The sequence below is a fragment of the Atta cephalotes genome (assembly GCF_000143395.1).
Source record: "Atta cephalotes unplaced genomic scaffold scaffold00034, whole genome shotgun sequence".
Taxonomy (NCBI): domain Eukaryota; kingdom Metazoa; phylum Arthropoda; class Insecta; order Hymenoptera; family Formicidae; genus Atta; species Atta cephalotes.
The window spans coordinates 3,509,575-3,535,067 of record NW_012130098.1 but is presented as its reverse complement, the minus strand read 5'-3'; the positions used below and the strand labels follow the sequence as shown (position 1 = coordinate 3,535,067).

At 31.1% G+C, this 25,493-nt stretch overlaps 2 protein-coding genes across 2 annotated transcripts; both read left to right on the top strand.

Annotated features, from left to right (window-relative positions):
- The first annotated feature begins 6,087 nt into the window (after window positions 1–6,087).
- Window positions 6,088–10,214, top strand: LOC105621552 (protein FAM136A-like). The gene is made up of 3 exons (XM_012203024.1): window positions 6,088–6,171; window positions 9,652–9,792; window positions 10,014–10,214. The coding sequence occupies exons 1-3, from the start codon at window positions 6,088–6,090 to the stop codon at window positions 10,212–10,214; spliced, it is 426 nt and encodes a 141-aa protein (XP_012058414.1).
- Window positions 10,215–13,905: 3,691 nt separating this feature from the next.
- On the top strand, window positions 13,906–18,719 carry LOC105621551 (acyl-CoA:lysophosphatidylglycerol acyltransferase 1-like). The gene is made up of 6 exons (XM_012203023.1): window positions 13,906–13,943; window positions 16,504–16,721; window positions 16,802–17,016; window positions 17,629–17,902; window positions 18,122–18,273; window positions 18,352–18,719. Exons 1-6 carry the CDS (start codon window positions 13,906–13,908, stop codon window positions 18,577–18,579), a joined length of 1,125 nt encoding a protein of 374 aa, XP_012058413.1. The 3' UTR covers window positions 18,580–18,719.
- Window positions 18,720–25,493: the final 6,774 nt, after the last annotated feature.

Genomic DNA, 25,493 nt, shown 5'->3' with positions numbered 1-25,493 from the left:
CCTAACCTAACCTAACCTAACCTAACCTAACCTAACCTAACCTAACCTAACCTAACCTAACCGAACCTAACCTAACCTAACCCAACCTAACCTAACCCAACCTAACCTAACCTAATCCGACCCGACCTAATCTTTCCGTCCTTACTTTGTCGTTCTAACTTTGTCGTTCTAACTTTTTCGTCCCTACTTTGTCGACCTCACCCAAATTACCCATATTTTGATAGATTTCCATATTTCGCATTTTTTCGTCACCCGTATTTTTTGTCCATTTTCGAGGTGGTGGGACTTTGAAGAATTTTGGAAAAATTTTCGAAACCATCCCAAATTTATGTGTTCAAAGTGTTTCTCGTCATTCTCTATCGATTGGTGTAGTCGAATTTTTATCAATTTTTCACTTCGAAATATTTTGACTTTATCTCGGCTTCCTAGAGTACACAGCCTGAACGAATATACTTAGAGGGACGATTTCCACTGGAATTGATGTCTTTTTGGAAACGAAACAACAATGCCTTACCGATCCTACCTCGTATCTCGAATATTTCGTCGACTGGACTTGAAAAACGATCGGTTTATACTTTTGGTCCAATAGTACACAGCCTGAACGAAACTACTTAGAGGGACGATTCCAGCGGGTATCGACGTGTGTTTGCAAACGGAACAACAATGCCTAACCGACCCTACCTCGTATGTTGAATATTTTGTCGACTTGAAAATCACTCGATTTATACTTTTGGTCCGAGAGTACACAGCCTGAACGAAACTACTTAGAGGGATGGTTTCAATGCCGTTCGACGCGTCTTTCGAAATGCTACAACATTGCCTACACTCTACCTCGTATCTTGAATAGGTCGTCGGCTAGACTCGAAAAATGATAGTTGGAAACGTTCGGTTCAGGAATACACAGCACAGGAAAGTGATAACGAAATGGTTCGAACGGGAATCTACTGGGTTTTAAAAACTCAACAAAAATGAATATAACGTCCGATGTCCTAACGTCAACCATCTTCGAGTTATAAATTTTTTAAGTTCCAAAAGGGGGTGAGGGGTGGTTCGTACCTATAGGGTTGAAAAGTACATCCGACCCTCTAATCAGTCCATCCGGTCCCTATCCTCTAACCCAACTCACCTCGGAGTAATAATTTTACCGGATAATTTTCAGGGACACCCTGTATTTTACTGAAAAGATAATTTCCGGGAGACACCCTATCTATAGCCAAATTTTTGTCAAGTTTCAAATAGATTTCGCATCGATTACCGACACTTACCTCGCTTACCATCCGCGATTAATTACCTTCCACTATACACTTACCTACAATCCTCTGTTACCTCCCGAGTGTTGGTAATCGATCACCACATGATAAATCATAGAGACGATTACCACATGATGAATCGCGACGATTACCACATGATGAATGATAGAGGCAGACGTCGGTATCCGAAGAATCGGACGTCGGTATCCGAAGAATCGGACGTCATCGATTAACCGCCACCGTTGTCGCCGTCGAGAGAGAGTGTAGCGATTACGACAGCGGCATCAAGACGACGAATCAGAGAAAGTTTCATTTCTTTTTTCATATATCTTTCTTAAATACATGTATGTATATTCATCCTTTTATACGTTTCAATTATAATCTTTATTAATCTATCTCTAACGTAACCTCTAACCTTACCCACCCTCGCGCGAGGCATCGTTTCTAAAAGGGATTCTCACACGTCGACGGACAGATCTGTATCCGAAGAATCGGATACGTCGAGGAACCGCCGCAGCAGTGTCAGTTCCCTGAAATAGCCGCCGTTATCGCCACCGAGGTCGCCGTCGAGAGAGAGTCTAGCGACAGCGGCATCGAGACGACGAGTCAGAGGAAAAAGTTTAAGTTTTTTATTCATTTATCTCTTCTAAACATGTATCATGTATGAATATTCATCTTTTTTTATGTTTCAATTATAATCTTTATTAATCTAACGTAATCTCTAACCTAACCTACCCTCGCGCGAAGCACTGTCTTTAAAACAGACCCGTTTCAACTAATCGTCTCTTTCAGCCCTCCATGAGGAACACGAGGCACCTCGCGTGAAATAACGAATGGAATTGTCAAACCCTTTTTTAACACAGCCGTCGTAGTTGCGATTTTTTCGTTATCCTCATTTTTTCGCGATTTTCGAGGGGTATGGGTCTTAGAAAAGTTTCGTGACCTTCGGTCCAAGAGTACACAGCCTCAACGGAATGAGATAGAGAGATTCCAACGGCATTCTACTCGTATTCCAAAGTACAACAACAATGTCTCAGACACCGAACCTCTGTCTCCAATCGTTCGTGAAAAAATGGCGACTTCCGGTTCGGAAGTAGGTAGACCAAAAATTCCAACGGATGAGCACGGATCATGATCGGTATTTCTGGAATCAATAATAAAAAAATTTTTGAAAATTCCGTCAAAAACTAAGTCCTCCAAAAATTTTCAAAAAATTTTCATAAAATATTCTCCCAAATTTATGGGTCAAAGTATGTTTCTTGACCTCCTGAGTCCATTAGTATAATCGAATTTTTATCGATTTTTCCGATTTCATTAGGACTCAGAAAAATTTCGCCGTAACACTCCCTTCCTAGAGTACACAGCCTGAACGAAAAGAGATAGAGGGATGTTTTCACCGGCGTTCGACGCGTCTTTCGAAATGCAATTACATTGCCTCAGACACCAAACCACTATCTCCAACAGATCGTGAGAAAATGGCGACTTCCGGTTGGGAAGTAGGTAGTCCAAGAATTCCAACGGATAAGCACGGATTATGATCGGTTCGTGAAAAAAATGGCCACTTCCGGAACGGAAGTCGTTAAAAAAATTCCGATTGATGAACGTCGATCATGACTCGTTTCTCAAACAAAAATTTTATTTAAATTCCCCTGGAAGCTGATAACCCTGAAAGAGGACATGACTGCCCGAAGTCTATAACCGCAGAATGCTGTTGCGCACTATTATCCTCTGACAAAGTTGATGTAATCTACATAGCAACGTTCACTTTTCTTAGAATACATCGTCTATTTTTCAAGGCTGGAGACGATAAATCGATATTTGGCAATCGTGCTACATGTTTTACTAAAAAATTAAATCAAGTTTTTTTTAAAGACGTTATATTGTGTAGACTGTTATAAATATTTGTGTACGATAAAGTTTTCTCGTAATAAAGTTTGCATTTGTGTACGTATATTATTAAATTCAACAACTTCACATTTAATTACAATTTTCATGCAATATATTGTCTGATTAATCTATATAATTTATTAAATGTATACTAAAATTTAAATCTTCTGCGTTTCAATTTTCCTTCAAAATCGGCACGAACTTTCCGGACAATCCAATATTATTTTTTCGTACATAATTATTCAATTATAATTTTCATATAGTATTTAATCTATTATTTTTAATTTATTTATTACTGTTTAATATTATTATTATTAATTTGAATATTATTTTTATTATATAACGAGTTCATTTACATTATATTATAATTCTTATTTAAAAATATATTCGTTATATACAATTTTTTTATCATGACCGAATTGTTTTTTTTTTTAAATCATTCTGTAGCTTTATAAAAACTCAAATTTATAAGTGCCTTTCCAATCCACAACATGGCAGCAAGTCATATTACTTGGGACTCACTACATCAAATTTGATACTGTCTCCAGTGTCCATATTGTATGTACTTATACTGTGCCACTATTTCCTTTATGATTTATGATTTAATATTAATTTGAATATAAAGTATTTATTAATTTCAAAGTTCATTTTTGATCAATTTATTAACAAAGTTGTTATTTAATGTATGCTTGATGGAATGAGCTGAGATGTACTTAAAAAAAAAGGAAGAAAATGGAGTACACTTATTGTGCCTGGTCTTATCAGACATCTCAATTCATAGGGATAGAACTCCTTCAGAATCTTGCGAAACCAAAATTTTTATCAAAATTGAAACATAAGGTGACTATTTCTTTCATTGTTCATGGTTTAAGATTAAATTAAAAACATAATATTATTAAGTTTAAAGCTTCATTATAAGCTTCATTGGAAATTTTATCTACGAAAATTTTATTTAATATATGTTTGACATGAGACCTGAGATTTTTTAGAAAGTGCACTTATTGTGTTCAGTCCAATCAAAGAATTTGATTGGTTTTTTTCAGAATTACTCGATTCATAGCACATAGCGCACAGTGCATAAAAGAATCAACTAATTAAAGTTCTTTTCCGCAAATTGGAAGGATAGAAAGAATCCAGATTAGTTGATCCTCTTAAGAACTGTGCGTTATGTCGCTATTCTTACATAATGCATAAAGCATAAGAAAATCAATCAGTCCTTTATTTTATTGAAAAGCAAGGATTTAGTCCGAATCTATAAATGTTTTCTATCCGTATTTATTATATAATCAGACCTTGTACTTAAGATTTCTTTAAATTTATCTTTAGATGTTCAGTGGCTAATGAAATTATTTGTAGAATATTTGATGATAAATTTAAGGAAGCCTTAAATATAAGATTATAAATTTTTTTTTCTTAAAATGGGAGGAAAAGAAAGATTTTGATTGGTGAAAATTCACTTATGCACTAGGCGTTATGCAAATGTCTGTGTTGCGACCTTTAATTGGGAAGCACAGCTCTTGCATAATGCATAACACGTAATACATAAGAAAATCGCAGTCCTTCGTTTCTTTCTATTCCATGAAATAAAGAATTCTGATTGGTTCATTTTTTTATGCCTCATGTATTATGCATTATGCAAAAGTCTGTGCTTCCTGTTTAAGACTTAATACCTAAAAATACCCATTGTAGGTCCAGATTTATGCATTATTCATTATGTATTATGTATTATGCAAGCATAGTATATACAGTAGTGCAACTCTCCTGATTTGTATTGGTCAAAATGAAGTGCGCATGCGTGAAATAAGTAAATTGCCCCATCTCATTTCTCCTTATTTTTGTGCTCTATTTTGTTCTCTCTTTCTGTCTCTCTTTCTTAGAAGGAAGTATTACGTGTATTGTCCATTTGGTGTAATGTTGTGTGAGAAACCTCGAAAGATTGATCTAATTTTTGTAAAAAAGTGAAAAATAGAAAACTGAGCAAAAAAGATTCCTTTTTATTTACTGTATTTTAAACTTATTTTGGATATATTTATATTTTCTTTTATATTAACTTTCTCATAATATTTTTATAGATATATAATTACATATTATTTTTTTGTACAAATATACATTTTCAAGTTAATTTAATATTTTTCCTAATTTTTTTATATTTTTTCTTTATTTTTCAATATATTTACGATTTATTTTTATTAATTTTCATAAAATTTAAAGTATTTCAATACAATATTATGTTTATTCGTGTCGCGTGCTCTAATATGCTCCTACAAAAGCTCTTACTCACTTCAACGAATTCGTTGGATTGCGATGCGAATAAATTCAGTGAGTTTTGCAAGACTTTTAGCAGAATGAAAAAAAATGAAAAGAGAAAGAAGTTTAGGTGGTAATCGTGACAACGTTATGCAATTTACTTATTTCACGCATGCGCACTCTATTTTGGGCAACATCAAAAGTATTGATAGAGAGTTGCGTTATTGTACATAGGCTACGATCAAAGTCTCGCTACAAATGCTTTGAAGCATTTGATGGACTAATTAGAAGAAAGAATTTTACAAACTGACCAATTGAAAAACGCTTCAAAACGTTTGCAGCATCGCGTTGACCGTATCCATACTGTGATAGGTTCCGACGTGTCGGACATGTTGTTGCATCATTTTTGAAAAGTGTGACCGGCTTCAAATGCGCAATTGGGTTTATGTTATTCTTTTTCGTATTCTTCATATTGTTTTTTGTTACTCATAAGCGACATTTTCAATTCTGGCTGTATCGACTCTGTATTAGAGTCGGGGCCATTCTCACGCAAAGAAAAAGAAGTATATATTGTGACAAGTCTGTGTTGCGCCCATTAACCTGTTGTAACAACTCGTGTATCTCACATGTATCTTGCGTGTTTGGTATACTGTATTATAAATATAATCAAATATAATCAAAGAATAAATATTTAAAGTGAAAAATGGAAGAACAGAGAAAACGAGTTGAAGATCATATGACGAAAATGGTCGAAGAAATCGACAAGATGTATTTACGGAAAATGCAGGTACTTTTGTTGAATGTTAGATTATGATAATTATAGTTTACCATCTGCAATTCAAAAATTAATAAAATTGAGCTTATTCGATGCGTTTTTGTATGAAACGAAAGAATTTGGCAGAAAAAAATGTCGCTCTGTCCCACCAACCGAGATATTAAGCATTAAAGTTGTCGACTATTCAGGTTAGGAAATTTGTTAGCTATGCAACAGTGCAATATGAGCATGAAAAGTATGTATATAGCGACAGTACGTTCTCCTACGTGGGGAGAGGAAGGGCTCCACTTAAAAAAAAATAACCCATTTCATATTTCGGTATTGGAAAGTTGTAAAGTTATTTGTAATCTTATATATCAGATCCATCCTATACCAAAATATGGGTTGAGTTGGTAATTTTTTTCGGAATGAAGTCCCTCTCCGCCGTAGAGGAACATACTCCATATACATACTTTTCATGTTCACATTGCATGATCAATTTTCTAACCTGAATAGTCGTCAACTTTAACGCTTGATTTGTGGGACAAAGCGACACTTTTCTGCCAGATTTTTTCGTTTCGTGCAAAAACACGTCGCCCAATTTTATTGATTTTTGAGCTGCAGATGCTAATTAGAACTATTAATTCCCAGATAATCAAGTCTGCCAAGATTACATTTTACAAATTGTGTGCTATGTACTGTATTGGCAGAACTTCAGCAGTAGCCAAGTATAATCTTTGTCTTAATTAAGGATCATTTATACTGGTTGTAAACTGTTAACTTATGCTGTAAGTTATAAAAATAAATTGATCAATCACAGTTAAATGTGAGGAGAATGAAATCATTATTTCCTCACATTCGACTGTCAATGATTAATTTCTTATAGCTTACGGCATAAATTAAGTTTATGGCAAGTACAAATAATTCTTTAAGATGACTCTAAATGTCAATAATACAGTATTAATAAATACTGACAATATTATTGATCATGTGTTGTAAATATTGATAATAGAATACTATCGATGATCTTGATTTTGATTTTTGAGCATCCAATATGTCTTCCTTTATTAGGATCACAATAAGTTACAGTTTTATGTACAATAGATATTGTACATAAAACTAAAATGAAATATATTGTTAATAATATTGATTGTGTAAGATTGTAAAAGTACTAAAAATATTAATGCATACTGTCAGTATATATTATTGATTAGTATTATTGATTGTGTAAAGTCGCCTTAAGGAAATGCAGCAAAAAATGAACAGTTCCTTCATGTATTGTAAAAAATGCTGCAAAAATCAAACAGAAGTTCTTGAAATAAAAAAAATAGAATTTGAACACTGCTTGTTAATATATATATATATATATATATATATATATATATATCAAATCATCGGAAACTAAATCAAAACTGAGGCTAACATGATGTCATTATGCTAGCAAAAATCGCGCGAGGATTGCCATGTCAAAAAATAAAAGCAGTAGAAAAGCATGAAATAATGACTATCATGGAATAATGACAAAAATACATTATTAGATATGTTTATAGGATTAATTCTTTTGTTTATCGCTATACGATGTATCTATCATATTTATCTTTTATTCAAATTTATCATAAACAAATATAAAGACTGTAAAATATGGTCTTTAATGAGAATGAAAGTGTATATTTATTTTCAAATCTATATTTTGTTTTATCAGCTTAATTTTTCTGATACAGTTCTTGTAGAGAATTGAAAATATCGAACTAATTTTCTTTTTAAACTAGTCTTGACGAAAAAGTAATTTATCTTTATCGTCATTATTATTATTTTTTACATATGAATACAAAATGTATTATTACTAATATCATGAACTTAGCAGAAATTCGTGAAATATTTTTAACACTTTTTTACTGTAAAAAAAGGCATCAAGTTATACTTGGCATTACTTAACGCAAAACCATTTTGTAAATAGATTCTTAAATATAATGAAAATTAAAAATAATATAAAACAAAAAGAAATGTAATTAAAATGCAAATTGTTTTTATTCAAATCAAAACAAAAATGTTCAAAACGTAATGATATAAAATAAAAAATAATGCTATGAAAAAAAAATAAAATCAAAATAATATATTAAGTATTTATTACATTCCATCATTCATCAAGTCCTATAGTTCTCCTAGCGGCGACTTGAGAATGTTCTTATGATGTAGACATCCTTTGGATATCCTTTAAAACTGTTATATAGGATAATCTCTTGTAATAGATTTAATATAAAATATAAAAGATAATATAAAATATAAAAGATATTTAAAATATAAAAGATATTTAAAGTGTATAAAATATGACGACATTATAATGAGAATGCGAAAGATAGTGTAACGAGAATGCAATAGATAGTGTAACGAAAGGCAGAAATTGAAAATGGATTTTTGGTAATAAGTAGAAAGCTGTAGACACAAAAAAAACGAAAATGAACAAAATCTCCAGCAGTAACATATGATGATTTGACTTTGAATGATGTTGTTAAGATTAAGGCAAGGTCACTTAGAATTTTTAAAAAATAAAATCCCTTTTTTAAATTAAATTTTCTCGTAGCTTATCTCCAGAATTTTTTAAACACTAATAAAACAATTTTTTATTAAGTATTTTTTAAGAGTAAAAACTTGAAAATTACAGTACCGCCAGTGTTAACATTACTCAAAGTGTCCGAGTAATGTCTAAACTCTCTTAAATGTTATTCAGGTTCACCTTGTGACCTTGATAACATTTGTCAATTGCTCCTTTTACTTTCATCTTTATGTAAAAATAAAAATTAAAAAAACAACCTCTAAAAGCCTTTTAATCAAATATTATATATTAAAATCATAACTCTTATCAATATTCAAAAGACTGGACATCGAAGGTGGAATCACACGATGCTTGATTTCTTAAATGAGTATATGTAGACATGCATGCTGCTATACTTTTGCTTCATGCTTTGATGCATACAGTCTAACTATTTGACAAATAACTATGAAATTAGCAATTGTTTCTTTTGATTGGTGCATGCAAGGAAATAAGAAGTAATTCATAATAAATATAAAAATCATGTATATGCAGCGCTCAATTCATGAACGAATTCTAGCATACATCAGAGCAAGCATGACTATATGCATGTTATCATTCAAGAGATCGAGCATCATGTGATTCCATTTTTAGATAATGCCGGCAGTTACTGTACTCTCAAGCCATATAATTCAAAGAATGTTTAATGAAAAAATATTATTATATTTTGAAAAGCTCTCGAGCTCTCGAGATAGCTACATGAGAATATATGCAATAAAGAGTCCTATTTAAAAAATTTGAAGGACTTTATCCTGACTTTGATGACATCCAAGATTTAAACCAATGGTACTGTTTTGTGTTTCCCTCGAAGTCACAAAATTTTTGTTTGAATCATTTTTCGATTTAACGCTGTGCTTCTGAGTATTTGATTAGACTCTTTAAAATGGGACAGTCTGTATATAAAATTATATTTGTGATTTTAGAGGGATATGCATAAGTGTGCTGCACAATGTTGTGAAAATGAATCATATAGCATACAAAAAGTACATACCTGTGTGGAGAATTGTAGTTCCTCTTTGAATAAAGCACAACAATACGTTCAAGGAGAGTTTGAACGAATACAGGTAATAAAATTTGTTCAATTTATTTTAATCTCTGTAATTTGGCTGTTTGTGTATTTTATAATATTTTGCATAGGAGACTTAAATCCAATTTACATAAGTAAGTGAAACATATGTATAATGTTAGATATTCAAGCTAAGAGAAACTCAAGGCAAAATATCTCAATTTGTGATCTTTCAAAGAAGTATGTCCTTGCTTTTATTTAATTTATAAAATTTTTCAGAATCGCTTACAAAGGTGCATAATGGAATGCAATGATAATATAAAAGACAAAATGGGTCCAAACCCGACTCAGATTGAAGTGGATAGATATAGCGAAGAATTTGAAAAATGTGCCACCAAGTGTGTAGACTCTTATTGCGAGTTACTACCGAGTTTGGAAAAAACTATGAAGAAAGTCCTTAGTAAAAATGAATTCTCGTAACATTTTTTTCACTTGGGAAATAAATATCAACTGCCTCTTATTTTTAACATCTTTAATTAAAAATGTTCTATATTTTTAGTAGTATATTTTCAGACGAAATTTATTTACAGATACGAAGTAAGTGTAGCATTTGAATATTTATATATATGAATTATTGCAAATATATATACATATATATTCGATGTGATTATTTTATACTAATGTATTTAATACAGATATATTTGCATATATCTATATTAAATATCTATTCAATACAGATAGCATTTATCTTGTCGTAATAAACCAAATTATTGCGTAATTAATGTAAATTATACGAAATCGACGATACATATAATAACAAAAATTGTTTATTGACCTGATAAGTTTGATAAATATTTAATTTCAAAACTTTTTTTTTAAATCAGGATAACTGAAAAATCAATAAAATTTCAATTAATTTGGTTTATATTCATATTTGATAATTGGGATGCTAATAGGGGAGACCAGGGTCAAAAATAACATGAGTATTTTGAAGTTATAGCATTTATATAAAAAAATGTTATAAACAAAATATAAAAGCGTAAAGAAGCAATAGAAGTTTATAATATATTTATCACAACTTCTATCTCTTTCTTACACTTGCATATTTTGTTTATAACTTTTTTTTATGTAAATGTTACAACTTACCGTGTTACTTTTAACTCCATACAGTCTTATCAAATAAAACTTAATATTAATTAAAAATTTTATTCAATATTTAATCCCTTCTTTCCAATTATCAAGTATGTATACATGTGATGTGTTTATTCCTATCTGTTTATTATTCTTCTCGTCTTGCCTAAACAATCCCTACCTACCCATACTTATTGTCCTACCTACCCACATTTTTATTTAATTGTGCCTATTCAGGTATACCTATCTCCATCTGTGTATTTCTATCTACATTACCTACTTCATAAATATGCAATAACACCGCGAATATATTGGATTGTCCGGAAAGTTCGTGCCGACTAAAATTTAAATTTTAGTATACATTATTAAATTAAAATTTTCTGCGTTTCAATTTTCTTTCAACACGAACTTTCCGGACAATCCAATATGTCATACTACATCAATATGTCATACTTCATCAGAGAAAGTAGCTTTTCAATTGTAAAAAAATTCTTTAACGATTGGTTTTTGCTTTGATTCCTTATGGATTTAAATGTATAAAGCAATCATATTGAAAAATTTTACAGTTGCAAAACTGCTTTCTCTGCTGAATGCAGCTAACACCCTCTCCTATTACATGCTGATAAATTCAGCGGGATCTAATCGCAATCATAATAATAAATAAGTAATAAACAATAATTATTAAAATAGACTTTCAAGCTTTAAAATACAAAAAAAATTAACAGAGCTAATGAGAGTAATAGATTAAAAAGATCTACAAAACTTGCGCTTGATTATCCGTGCTGACTCTCATTAGCCCTGTTATTTGTTAATTTTTTTTGTATTTTAAAGATTGAAATTTATTATCATCTAATAAAATTTATTCTGTCCTGAGGATTTAGTACAGAGACGAACCACTACTTTCGACGATACGATTTTATCGACGTGCTACAAATTGTTCGCGGAACTGCAGCTAGCGCTAACAAACACGATCATGATGTCACTGGTATCGTGTTATGTCACAACTGCGCTCTATCAACGCTATTTCTTCCAGTAGTGTATTGGTAGTGTTAGCATTTACAGATCCGTGAACGACCCTAGCGTAGCGTTGATAGGGTTTAACATTTGTCAAAATTAGATTAATGTTTAAGGGGATTCTCCAGTGTCACCAAACTCTTCTCTCTTAGAATTTCGTAGAATAAATACGTAATGTGTGAATTCAAATTTTAAATTTTATCATAATGAATGCAATCTCAATTTTAATCTCTGCTGATGGCTCCAGCCACTAGGCTGAACGTTCTTGCTTGTGTATCATCTTTAATTTTTCAAAGTTTCTGCGAAGTGCAACTTGTGATTTGATTTCATTGTAAATGTGGAAGTCAGAGTATCTTGTTACTGGTAATTTTCAATTCCCATATACGGAAAAAAGTTACTGTGTGTAGCGTAGGGTATAGGGTGTGTAGCGGTAGGGTATTCCGTTGGAATTGCTTATTAGATGTAGATATGTTTCTTCTTCTGAAATCGACAACGGATGCTTCTTCTTTTTATCTGATTAATTTACTTATTTAATGTAACTATTAATTTTTTGATCTAGTTTCTACATTGTTCGCTTCGGTCTAGCTGCAAGCTATCATAGAGATTGCAATTGAGATTGCGTTCTGTTATTCACTATGAGAAAATAAAAAATTTACAAATACTTTACAAAATCTTAAAAATTTTAATTATAGGGAAAAGTTTGGTTGGTGAAAACAGAATCTCCTACATTAACTTAATCTCGACGAATATATATTTCTCTGGTTAAAGCTACTACCAATGCTACGCTAGGTAGTAGCGTAGCATTGGTAGATCATTCATGGAATTTGCTAATGCGCTATTGGCTCTAAGAACAGCATTGATAGTGTTTGCATCCATAGCGCGAATATAATATATATCTCCCCGAACGCATCTAAAGTGGATGTAAATTACATAGCAACGTCCACTTTTCTTAGGGTACATCGTCCATTTTTCAAGGCTAAAGATAAATCAATATTTTTTTTTTTTTTCATATAATCGTGCTACATATATAATACAATTATTCGAACAAATATCAATTTATCATCTTTAGCCTTGAAAAATAGACGATGTATCCTAAGAAAAGTGTTGCTATGTAGTTTACATTCACTTTGTCAGAGGGCAGTAGTGCGCGGCAACATTTTGCGGTTACAAGTTTTGGGTTGTCATGTCTTCTTTCTGATTAAAAAAAATTTTTCAGATTACTGAATTTTATTGTTTTTATTATTCTAAACTATTAGAAGTTGGAATTGTAATTTTTTATTATTCTTTATATCTTCTTATCATAGATATTCCTTCTAGTTTCTTATAATCAAACTTTACTTTAAAGCGAGCGCTTGCAAAATGAGTTGCCTTTTAATTGGATCAACTGCCAAAGTTGCCGCCATTACGTGCAATGCACATAATGGCCCTACTTTTTATACATTTACGGATGTAGTACAGTCACAAACCTCTATTTTCGCCGATGGCGCTGATACTACGATTTTATCGGCGTGTCACAAAAGTGCTTGTGGTACATAGTATTCTTGTATCTCTAAAACGGACATTAGTGCGCTAGCGTACGGGAAGTTAGAAGCGTTGCAGGAAAAAGATCGAGATGGCCGTTCTCAAGTTTCTCTCCGGTAGAATACAAGACAACAAAAGCGATGAATAACGAAATATTTCAACGAAAACGATCTATTTGAGATTTAATTGGCGGTAGAGGCGAGAAGAATACATAAATTATTGACAGTTTACTCGCATTTCTTACGTCACAGTAAAAGCGTTGAAGATAAAACGTTTATACAATACAAGAACGAAAGATCGAGTGCGAGTATTGAATCTTGCAGATACATGCTTACGTTGCAGTAATTCCAAGTAATTCTTGACGATCAAACGCATTCATTGATCTGCGTGTGTCATCCAGAATAATGATTCCTTATTATGTAAATTACACATAAGGAAATGCTATGGTGAAGAAAAAGTGTATGAAATTCTTTCAATCTTTTGCAACGGATGGTGGCATTCGAAAATGACTGACTCTACCTCTGCCGCCTCTTCTTTTGCCAGGTAACGTTTGCTCACTTATACAAGTTTCACGATTTTTCGCGTAACTATAATATTTACTACATTAATTTCAAGTTTTTAAATGATACACAAGATAAATTATATTGTATGAACATCATGATATAAAAGATAGTTCATGTGTTTCATGGAAAATATGCATTTAACCTTATATTTTATATAGAATGAAAGAAGAACAAATGAAGATGACTGACGAGAGAAAAATAGATAGACCAGTATTCATAGTCGTTTCTTATATTTAAGACCTTAAGTACAGTCTTAAAATGTCGTGAACCAGAATAGAGAGCTGTTAGCATCTTAAGACATTACTTATGACGATCTTAAAATAAGAACGAACTATGAATCCATCCATAGATAGATAGATGAGAGAGAGAAAACATCCAAATACATAAACCTTTAAAACTCTTAACTCTTTTTTTTTATAAGTTTAATATCTTTGTATTTGCCATTTTTGCTACATTTTAATGTAACGTGTTATGATAAGAACATAAAATTTATTAATTATATTTAAGATTTTAGAAGAAATACAGATTAAATATGTACATGTTTAATATTATTTAATATTACAAATACATAGTAAATATATATACTAGGATGTATTGGTTGTATAATCCCTGGGAGTAAATTTAAAGACTTGAAATGTGTTTAATATTTACACTTCAAATAAGCTATACATATGAAAGTTGTATGAATAAGATTATATTTTTATTTAATAATCTATTTTTATAGTTTATTTTATAGTCTATTTATTATTAAAAATTAAATTATTTCTTACAACATTAAGAGAAATTTCAGTTTTTTTGTGCAAGTATTGTAAATGTTAAAATTTATAAGTTTCATTGTGATTGTCTATTTATTTTGTAAATAAATAGATAAAATTTTATTTATTTACAAAACAACTAAACCTGTTCATCGCAATGAATCTATATATTATATATCATTTTGAATATTTAAAATATTTAAATAAAAAATTCTGATTTAAAAAAAAATATATTTCTTAATATTTTCATTAGAGCATTCATATTTATTTCTTATTGAAATAATTGTTTATTATCCATATAGAAAATTGCTACATTTTTTCTAATACTTTTTTAAATGTAATATAAAAAATATTTATATATTATGTTAGATTATGTTTAAGCTGTGATAATATATTATAAGGTAGAGGAACTGATACTGTGATACTCGGTATTATGATAGAATAGATTAAATTAGCACAAATATTTAGGAACGAACAAAAAGTTAGGAATAAGATATTTGTGGCGTAGTGAAAAATTATAGATGGAGTTATATAGTGTTAGGTTTTTTTGCAGTATGAAAGAATGAGTATAGTTAAGGAATTTAGTGTAAACCAAGTCCCTTCTTGGCTGTAAGCTGAAGTAATAAAGTAGTTCTATGTAATGTAAAATAACTAGTAATTTTTTTCAAAATTTTTTTAATGTTTTCAAAATATGTCCAATAGGTTAAAAACACTTTAATTACGGTATAATAATCGATATAAATTTTGTATATCTTTGATAAATAATTTACCATTTAAATTATATGATCCTTTTTATATTTTTCATGAATTATAACGTAAAAAAGAAACAGTACAAATTATAACCTAATCTTTAGTGCTTGATACGATAACCTAATAATAATAAAATATTCATTATATGTATTTATTATAAAAATAAACAGAGTTTTTAAAAATGCAGGAATTAAACAAGAATTAATAAAACTAAATATATAAAACTTACTTGTATCAAAACAATATAATGTAAAACAAGGGTATATGAACAAAAGTCAGATTACAGTTGCTAAAACATCATAATATTTCAAATAAAATAAAATAAAACATACGTTTCGACCAGACAATTAGGTCATTATCAATGTTGTTCCGATAAATATAAAATTATATCCTAACGGTTATATACGCAAGTTATTTTAACAACTATAATTACATACAATTAATCTAGTTACAAAAAATAAAAAAAATAAAATTTTATATTTACCGGAACAACATTGGGCACGTTCAAATTGACAAAGCGGCTAGCCTGTTCGCCGAGCAAATGAACATAATTGGTTGTTATAGATCCAACCAATCATATTCAATCGCTCGGTAAGCATCTAGCTGCTTTGCTGTCTTGCCCATTGATAATGACCTAATTGTCTGGTCGAAATGTATTTTATTTTACTTGAAATATTATGATATTTTAGCAACTGTAATTTAGCTTTTGCTCATTGTTTTACACTTATATTGTTTTAAACAAGAATTCTTATGTTATCTAAAATTGTTTTTATTTATAACATTTTAGAATGACACTTTGAATTGTATATTATTTCAACATATTTTCGTTAAAGTACTAAATTTGAAAATATATTCTTTTTTATGACAGAAGATAGAAAATTTTTATATACATGAGGAAATGTTTGGAATTTCCGATGCATATCTTTAATATATAATATTCTGTTAATAACAGTCTACTATCAATAAGACTTACAAATAAATCAATCTATTTACTTCTATTTAGCATATGTATATATATTCAGCATATTTTTGTAGAATAATCAGCAACATAGTGACTTTACTGAAATGTGTTGTGCGGACGGCATTTGTGATAGTAAACAATGTCTATTGCATACCTACGTATGTAGTATGGATGATGTTATTGTTTCCTGTAAAAATATATCAACCTCAAGTGTACTGGCGAATCGAAGGCCTATTTTTCCACTGGTTATTGGCAATGGTATCAATGTGGACTTGGTCTGCAGGTTACGACAGTAAGTATTATTGAAAGAATGCAAATTAGAAAAAAATAAGTTTGTTGAAAAGAGAGGAAAATAAATTTTTTGTTCTCCAGTAATAGAGCAAGGTGATGACATACAGAAAATTATAAGCGAAAAAACATTAGTTATAGCGAATCATCAGAGCACTGGTGATGTTCCTATATTAATGACAACATTTAACGCCAAACCAAATGTTCTACCTAATTTAATGTGGATAATGGATAGGGTGTTTAAATTTACTAATTTTGGGATAGTTTCTATATTGCATCAAGATTTTTTCATTATATCGGTAAGTGCAAATTTGTTTCTTAAAAATGTGTACAGAATATTCCTTGAATCAGTCGCTATTTTATATGTATGTTTAAATTTTACACATATTTCAACATGACTCGACGAAAACTATTTTTATGTTTGTATGTTCCTATATATGTCTCTTACAGTCATGTTTTTGTTTATGTGTTTCTCACTATTTTAGATATCGATGATAGATTTGTGAATTATATTGCAAGTATAAGTAATTGAATTAGGATTGAATAATTAACATGTTACATAATGTTATATCAATGAATTTGTATACTTTTTATATACTATAAGAATATAGAAAGGAAAATATATGATATTATTTTAAAAAACAATTTAACGTCGGTTAAAAAAGGAATAATTTTTTGAATTTTTTTATATGATTCTTCATAAAAACCAACTTTTAAAACATTCTATTATTAATCCATCGAAATTATCTAAAAAATCATAGCACCAATTCAAGGCAACATTCTGTATATACAGGATCTATTAAATATAGGTTTATACTATTTACTTACTTTTTACAAAATATAATGTAATATAATGTAACAGAATTCGAGTTATCTGTTACCTTCAGCTAATATATATTAGATAACTATAGGGACGTAAACGAAGGGAAGAAAGTTTAAAACAATTACAAAAACATCTCAAAGATTCGTACATACCACGAGATAGAAAATGGATGGTACTTTTCCCGGAAGGAGGCTTTTTGTGTAAAAGACGAGAGACCTCGCAAAAATATGCTAAGAAGAATAATCTGCCTATTCTCGAGAATGTGACTTTACCAAGAGTAGGAGCTATGCAGATGATTTTCGATACCCTTGGACCAGCAGGGAATAGGAATACAAAGGATCAATACCTGAATAGTCGACCAAGTATAAAATTATATTTTGTATCATAAATTATTGCATGTTAATTTTATTATTAATATATTAATATGTACGTATTATAACATATAACTTGATAATGCTTTCACAGTTTTCAACGTATATCTTATTATATATCAATATATACATATATCAGTGGTAAATTTTACTTATAGTGGTATTATTGCAAAATATATTTTATATATATGTAATTATATATCTATATAGGTTTGACGGTAGTTAATCCAGAAATTAGTTGGGTTCTTGATATAACAATAGCGTATCCTCAAGGTAAGCCGCTTGACTTGCCTACTATTATAACTGGTTCAAGACCTCCGTGTGAGACGGTATTATTTTATCGACTTTTCCCTAGTTCAGTGGTAAGTGACTTGACATGAAATATAATTTATAATATAAATACGCACAGCAATATGTTACGTGATATTTTATAATGATAGGTACCTCGCGAACCAGAACAATTATCCAGATGGTTATATGATAGATGGGTAGAGAAAGAGGTACTGTTGGAACATTTTTATAAACATGGATCATTTCTTGGCACAAACGGAGAAAGTACCAAAGTACATCAGGATCCATTAAGATTCCTAGTCCTTCATTTATTCTTTATAACGTCTAGTTATATACATTATAGCATGCTTACGTATGTACTATCTTGCTTTTGGTAAGATGTTTTTATATTATGTGCGACGCACGATGGTCCAAGAAGGAAATCACAGTAACGAAGTAAGATATCCTTGCCTTAAATAACCATTTTCATGTTTATGAAAATAATTCTAATAAATGTAGATTATTAAATTCAACAGTATACCCGCATTATACGTCACTTGTAACACTTATTTTTATTTAACAGTTGCAAATGAATGGTATTAAGAATTGTATTTGTATTTTAAACATGAAGTTATTATATAATTTTTATTTTTTAAATTTGATTTCAAACTATTAATATATTTTACATTTAGCAAAATACAATTTCAGTTACGTTTCTAAGTCCGGAAAACCACTTTGGCGCGCAATTCGAGAGACTATAAACGTGGTATATAATTCACATGAAATTATTTAAAACATTCAAGATCCAGCTTCAATTGGTATAGGCATTACTTCTTACTTATTGAAAATACAATTTGTTTCTGTAATTTTTAATTGCTCTACATAGCTTTAAAATTATTTTTCTCATACTATATATATTCTATACTGTACAAAGTATAAGTTACATAACAAATCTGTTTTTATAATAAATTAATATTCATATATCTTCGAACTTGACGATGAAATATTCTTAGAACAAAATCGTTGGTGTGACGCCAAATTGTAAATTTATTTTCTTCACTTTTGGACAGTGTAGGATATAAAGATATTTAATTGTAAATTTAGAATACGCATGGAAATAAATATTTCCTCTATAATCTCAAATATGTGATCTCTTATTTAATAGAGGTGCATAATGTGTAAATTTTGCTACAAGTTCTTGGGAATGCGTAAAAATAGGCGTTTAGATTTTTTTTTATCAACGTTAGATAATTCGCACCTCAATTTACATGAATCTATTATATATATTGTATAATAAATATTATCCGGTTTCATTCAATTTTAGATATCAATTAGGTATCATTCACGTTAATTTTTATTATCTTCGCTAATATGTGAAAATAATGTTTGTATTTACATATACCTGATAGTAACAAAATCTTTGTAATATATAGCATCGCATGTGTGTTTATGTAAGTTGATTATAAAGTGATATACATTTTATATCGATATACAATAGGAGAAACACATTTTTGTGGAATAGTAATAGCTGAATCTTTTAAAGAAGTACTCATTTAGTTTTTTATGATACAAGTAAAAGATATTTTTCAAAGAAAACATGATCCATTTTAAAAACATTTTTTAAACATCACGTTAGGAATTGTCTAACAATAAATTTATAACTTTAACAACATAAATTAGAATTAGATTAATGGAAAAATATGATTGTTTGAAAACAGAAAACAAAAAAAGATTTAGGGCCTTTATTTCCAATTCGTTGTGTAATCATATTATGATCTTATAAGACATTTTATATTACAAATAAAAAAAATATTGTACCGGATATGTATGAAATAATAAGTGGAATATATTTTTCATATCCATAGATATTAAAAATTATTAAATGCATATAGGAAATCTTGGTCTTTTTCAAGAGCATTTTGTTCTTTTCTCGGCATTTCTAATGATCTTTAATTGTAATAGTATCATTACACGATATCCTATGCTATTTTAATAATTTATTAACTATTTATTAACTTAAAAAATAATTGAAAATCTTAGAAGAAAAAAATATCGTGGTATAATTTTTGAATTATGAGTGAGATTAATATTGATTAACGATATTGCATATAGTTTATGCGCTTATTTCCATAATTATATACTAGCGCACGCGCGATTACCGATTATATTGATATATTATTTATATTGATTTTCACAGGCTTCTCTGATATTGATTTTCATTGCAGAATTTATATTTTATATACACAATTGGTATCACAAATCTACGTCTTCTTGGGACATTATCTGAATTATATTTCTTGACACCTTCTGCTAGAAAGTAGGCACTATAAGCCTACTATATACTTCCTCTTTCTCCCTATTTTTCATCAAATTAATTTCGATCATTTAAAAAGTAATTATTCAGTTTAACTCTCGCATCTCAAAAATCAATGAAATTAGGCTTATTATTCGATGCATTTTTGCATGAAACGAAAAAATTTGGCAAAAAAAGTGTCGTTCTATTCTGTGAACTGAGATATTAAGCGTTAAAGTTGACTACTATTGAGGTTAGGAAATCTGTCACAGAGCAAAATGAGATCTATATTGTTGATTCTGCAATGAGTCAGTAGTTTTAGTCTCAATCGGTGAAGTTGGCCAATCAGCCTTAGTCGTACAAGTTGGCTATTGGTCAACTTCACCGATAAAACTTAGAACTATCGATTACCGATTCTTTATAGAATCAGCGTTAGGTCGTCCAATTCATACTGACAATGCTTATGAGCATTGTCTTCATTTAACATTTAACAAACGAGGATGAAATGATTTTTAAGCGTTGAATCGACCGCGACCTAATTGTACTTCCACATGCACATGAGTTTCGACTTTTCATGCGAAGCAATTCTCACCTTCCCCCTGCAAGGGGCGCACGATTTCTATGTACTGTTGCACATGGGTTTTGATTTTGGAAATATATAGACCATGATGGAAGAAATAACATGGTGGCAAGCGTCTCTCTCTGAATCTCCGCCGTCTCTATCTGTAGCCTAGTTTCCACCGAGGATTTAAACCGGAACCAAAGTCGAGCATTCTCGACTTGACGAAAAAGCGAAAAGCGGAAAAGCAGCAGTCAATCAAAACTCTATCTAGTAGTCTACAATTTCAGCTTTTTGTACTACTTACTATCAGCGCGAGTTCTGATTGGCCACTGTTTTTCTCTCAAGGTGTGAACGCGCCCTTAGGATGCAAAATCCATACAGCGGAAAAGCGTGGGAGCAATTTAATTGCGCACTGTAGCAATTGCCCACTGCCAATCTCAGCGATTTCTGCGTTGGGAGTTTTGGGTTATTTTTTTTAGCACTGTGTTTAGCTTGTGCGGATCGTTTAATTGGATCGCAATTAATAGGCAATTGTCATTCACTCGAATAGTGTAACACGTAACGAGAGCAGAACTAATCACAAACGTTCTGTACATGGAGAATAGAGAGACCAATTGTGGGATTCTCTAAACGTTTTATTGACATTGTTGCTATCATTAACTAATGATGGTTAATGGATAATTGTGTTGTTTTCTAAGATTATCTTGTTATTGGCTATTGCTAGTTAACAAGCAACAGTAGCAAGATTCTTTAAACATTTTACCGATTGTCGCTATCATTAACTGATAACAGCTAATTGCAGGACAATCTTAAAAAAAAGCGCGGCATTTATCGGCTGTCGCTAGTTAACGATAGCGATAATGTCGATAAAATGTTTAGAGAATGTCTAATCTGATTCTAATCTTTATAGTTATCAACTTTAACGCCTAACATCTCGGATCACAGGGCAGACGACGTTTTTTTTTGTCAGATTCTTTCCATGCAAAGACTCGTTAAATAAATCTAATTTTATTGATTTTTGAGGTGAATATGCTAAACTATATATAATTATATATAATTAAAACAAAAGTTTAATTAATTAAAGGGATGCTGCAGTGAGGGCCGAAATTTGATTGATGTCGACAGTACAGATTTTTTGAATTCTGAATAAAAAAAGTCGATAATAGTGACATCTTTAATTTATTTCTAATATTTGCTGCACATAGAGACGATGGACGATTAGTGACAAACGATATTCAATGAAAGCTCTGTTTTTTCTCACGTGATGATGCAAAGCTACATCTATATTTTACATCTAATATGATTATATATGAACCAAATACCGATTTATTATCTCTAACCTTGAAAAGTGGACGATATACTCTAAGTAGATGTTGCTATGTAGTTTAACTATGTAGTAAAACTGCATAAATCGTGCTATGTAGTAAAAGTGCATAAAAAATGCAGCACTTTTCATGCAGTTTTAATGATAATTTACGTTTTTCTGTTACTGTTGAAAGCATGATGTCAAAAAATGTCTATTTTTAAGTCATGTCAGAAAGAAATCTGAGAGAGAGAACATGACGACCTAAAACTTGTAACCTGTAATCGCAAAATGCTGCCGCGCACTACTGTCCTCTGGCAAAGAGGATGTAAACTACATAGCAACATCTACTTTTCTTAGAGTATATCGTCCACTTTTCAAGATTAGAGATAATAAATCGATATTTGGTTCATATATAATCATATTAGATGTAAAATATAACCTATCATGCAAACTGCGAGAATGGTGAAACCAAAGCGACATCTCGATTGAACTAATTCAGATGACCACTTTTGACTACGCTTTTTGACTTGTTCATATAAATTCGGCCTCCTATTCTCTATACTCCGTGGAAGCAATCAATCAGCGTTATTCCTCACTTTCCATTATCACATCCGCAATGACTTCATTTTTATCCAATGATTTTTTCGAACAGACTTATTAACAATCCCGAATGGTATACGCGGGCATTTCTTAGAACGTACCTGACGCTTTTCCCCGCACCTACCAATGATGGTCGATGAAAGGGAGTCTTAGGGATGCCCATAAAAGAGAGATCAAAAAACTGGCAGAGTCGATATATAGAGTGGATGCGCGCGAGATTCTCCTTCCATTGTTCGGCCATTTTCGCTCAGAGTTTAAGCGCCGCATATGAATTATTCTAAATCCGAACACAATTCTCTTTTGCTAATTTAATTTCAAATTCTATTAATAATTGCAAATTCTAATTCCTAGTTCGTAATCCAATTTAAATTAGACTACACACGCATAAAAATTAATTACTTTGGTAATCAATGTACTATGTAATGAATTGTTTTAAAGTATACTTAATTAATCTTAATCCAAGTGTGCTTAGTTATCTCCACCTTCTCGTTAATTATTAACATTGATGATATAATTATTTGTTGCAAAACACTAACGACAAGAGATCGCTATTAGCGATCGAAATCAGTAGCCGGACTCGCCCAGGGAGCAACAGAAGCCTTGGTATTCCAACCACCTCTCCTCCTTCTTGCTAGCAATTGGAAACATCGCAGAGCATCTCAAGGTAACAAAGCTTATTTTATTTTTCGCTAATTGAAACCTCATCGTGAATGAACCACAGAGCATGTGTATTCCCGCATTCGCGTGCCTTTATCGACTCCTAATGGTCAATCCTTACATCGCGTGGATCCGTGGTTGCGTATCCGCTCTATTTTATCAGCATAAGAAAAGTGGGACGGTTAAATGCATGTTACATCATTACTCATTCACGAAAAGGAGAATTATTTCAGAATTTTGCAATATTACGTCCACCTCGATTAACCCGAGATTTGAGACTTGCAACTCGTGCTCTTTAATACTCGTTATTCTTCGCGCGGTCACTCCGAGTGTCCTGGTAAGTGTTTTAGAAAGTATGTTTGGGAGTAATCGTGGAACGATTAGAGTCGACAATAATTGCTATAATACTTATATCTAGTTAATCAGCAAATTGGCTAATCAAAATCAATCGCAGTCACTCAGTACCCATAACCGCAAATTCCGTACCCAAAGCCTCAGGTTGGATCGAACCTGGGGTCCAGTCGAATCCATCGGATGTAATATCATCACACAAATTTTGTGTGCGATGTTCATGGTGCGTCAAAGATTCATCTAGGATGAATATAATTTAAATATTACTAACTTTATATTAGTAATTTGCTTATTAAAATAAAACATTATTTAGCAAATTGTAAAAACAATTATTATTGTTGTAGCATTTAATATTTTACAATTAATATTTACAATCTCATAACAATTTTTTGAACTGCTCTAATGCATTTACTATCTTTTTTTCAGCAGAAGCATGCTGAAATCGTACATAATGCAACATTGTTTTTTGATCTTGATATTTATATTTATAATATTTAAATTTTGTCAGATTTTGTTAGTTATTAAATTATACAAGTAATTTTTCATCATTACAGGTAACAAATTAATGATGATGGCTGAAGCTATTAAACATTTAATAATGCCTTTCTAACAATAAAACAATAGGATTGCGAGTCGTAAGAAATTGGCCAATCACAGTTAAGTGTGAGAAAAATAATCAACTATGATTGGTTAATTTCTTGGCTTACTGCTTACGACTCTATTGTAGAATGGACCTAATGATATACTCTAAAAATTCTAATGATACATCGAATGGAAAAAGTGAGGATGTTAATTTACTCTCTATTTCGCAACATCTAAGGCAAAATGTGGAATAACGCTGATTGGTTGTTTTAATGATATATTCTCTATCCCGCAGTCCTATTTCGTGTGATTTCACTCTAAGAGCAGCCTACCCATGCAGCGGGAATTTATAGTGGAACGGAACAGCGCAACCAATCAATCGCAGAAAAGAAAGTAGAGTAATGACTGCCGAGTTGTAATTAGTCGCGTTGTTTCGTTCCACTGTAAATTTTTGCTTCATGGGATGTCAGCTTTACATAAAGCTTGTTGACGTCGCATACTCTAATATGCTTCAGCATGTTTCTACCTCTAATGCACATCAGCGCGTTTGTCGCACGCGACACGCGATATCCAATGAATATATAGTATAGTTTTATTGATATTTTCATTCTAAAGATATACTCTCATGGACATCGCGTGTCGCGTGCGACAAACGCGCTGATGTGCACGAACGCGACGAACATCGCGTTGGTGTGCCAAAGCCATGATATCTACGAGACGTTGATTGGCAATTGCGCCAACTTTCGTCGCGTTGCCACGTTCTGTGTACAGAAGCCATCAAATGCGCTTATGTCTACTGCACACTGGATGCGATGAGCGACAAGCAATATCCAATGAAAGTTCTGTTTTGCATCGTAAGAAAAAGTGAGAGTTTTTATTGGATATTGCTAGTCGTTCATCGCTTATTGCATTCTTGAGAATTATTGGTTAGTGCGAATTATTGATTAGTTGCTCTTATAGC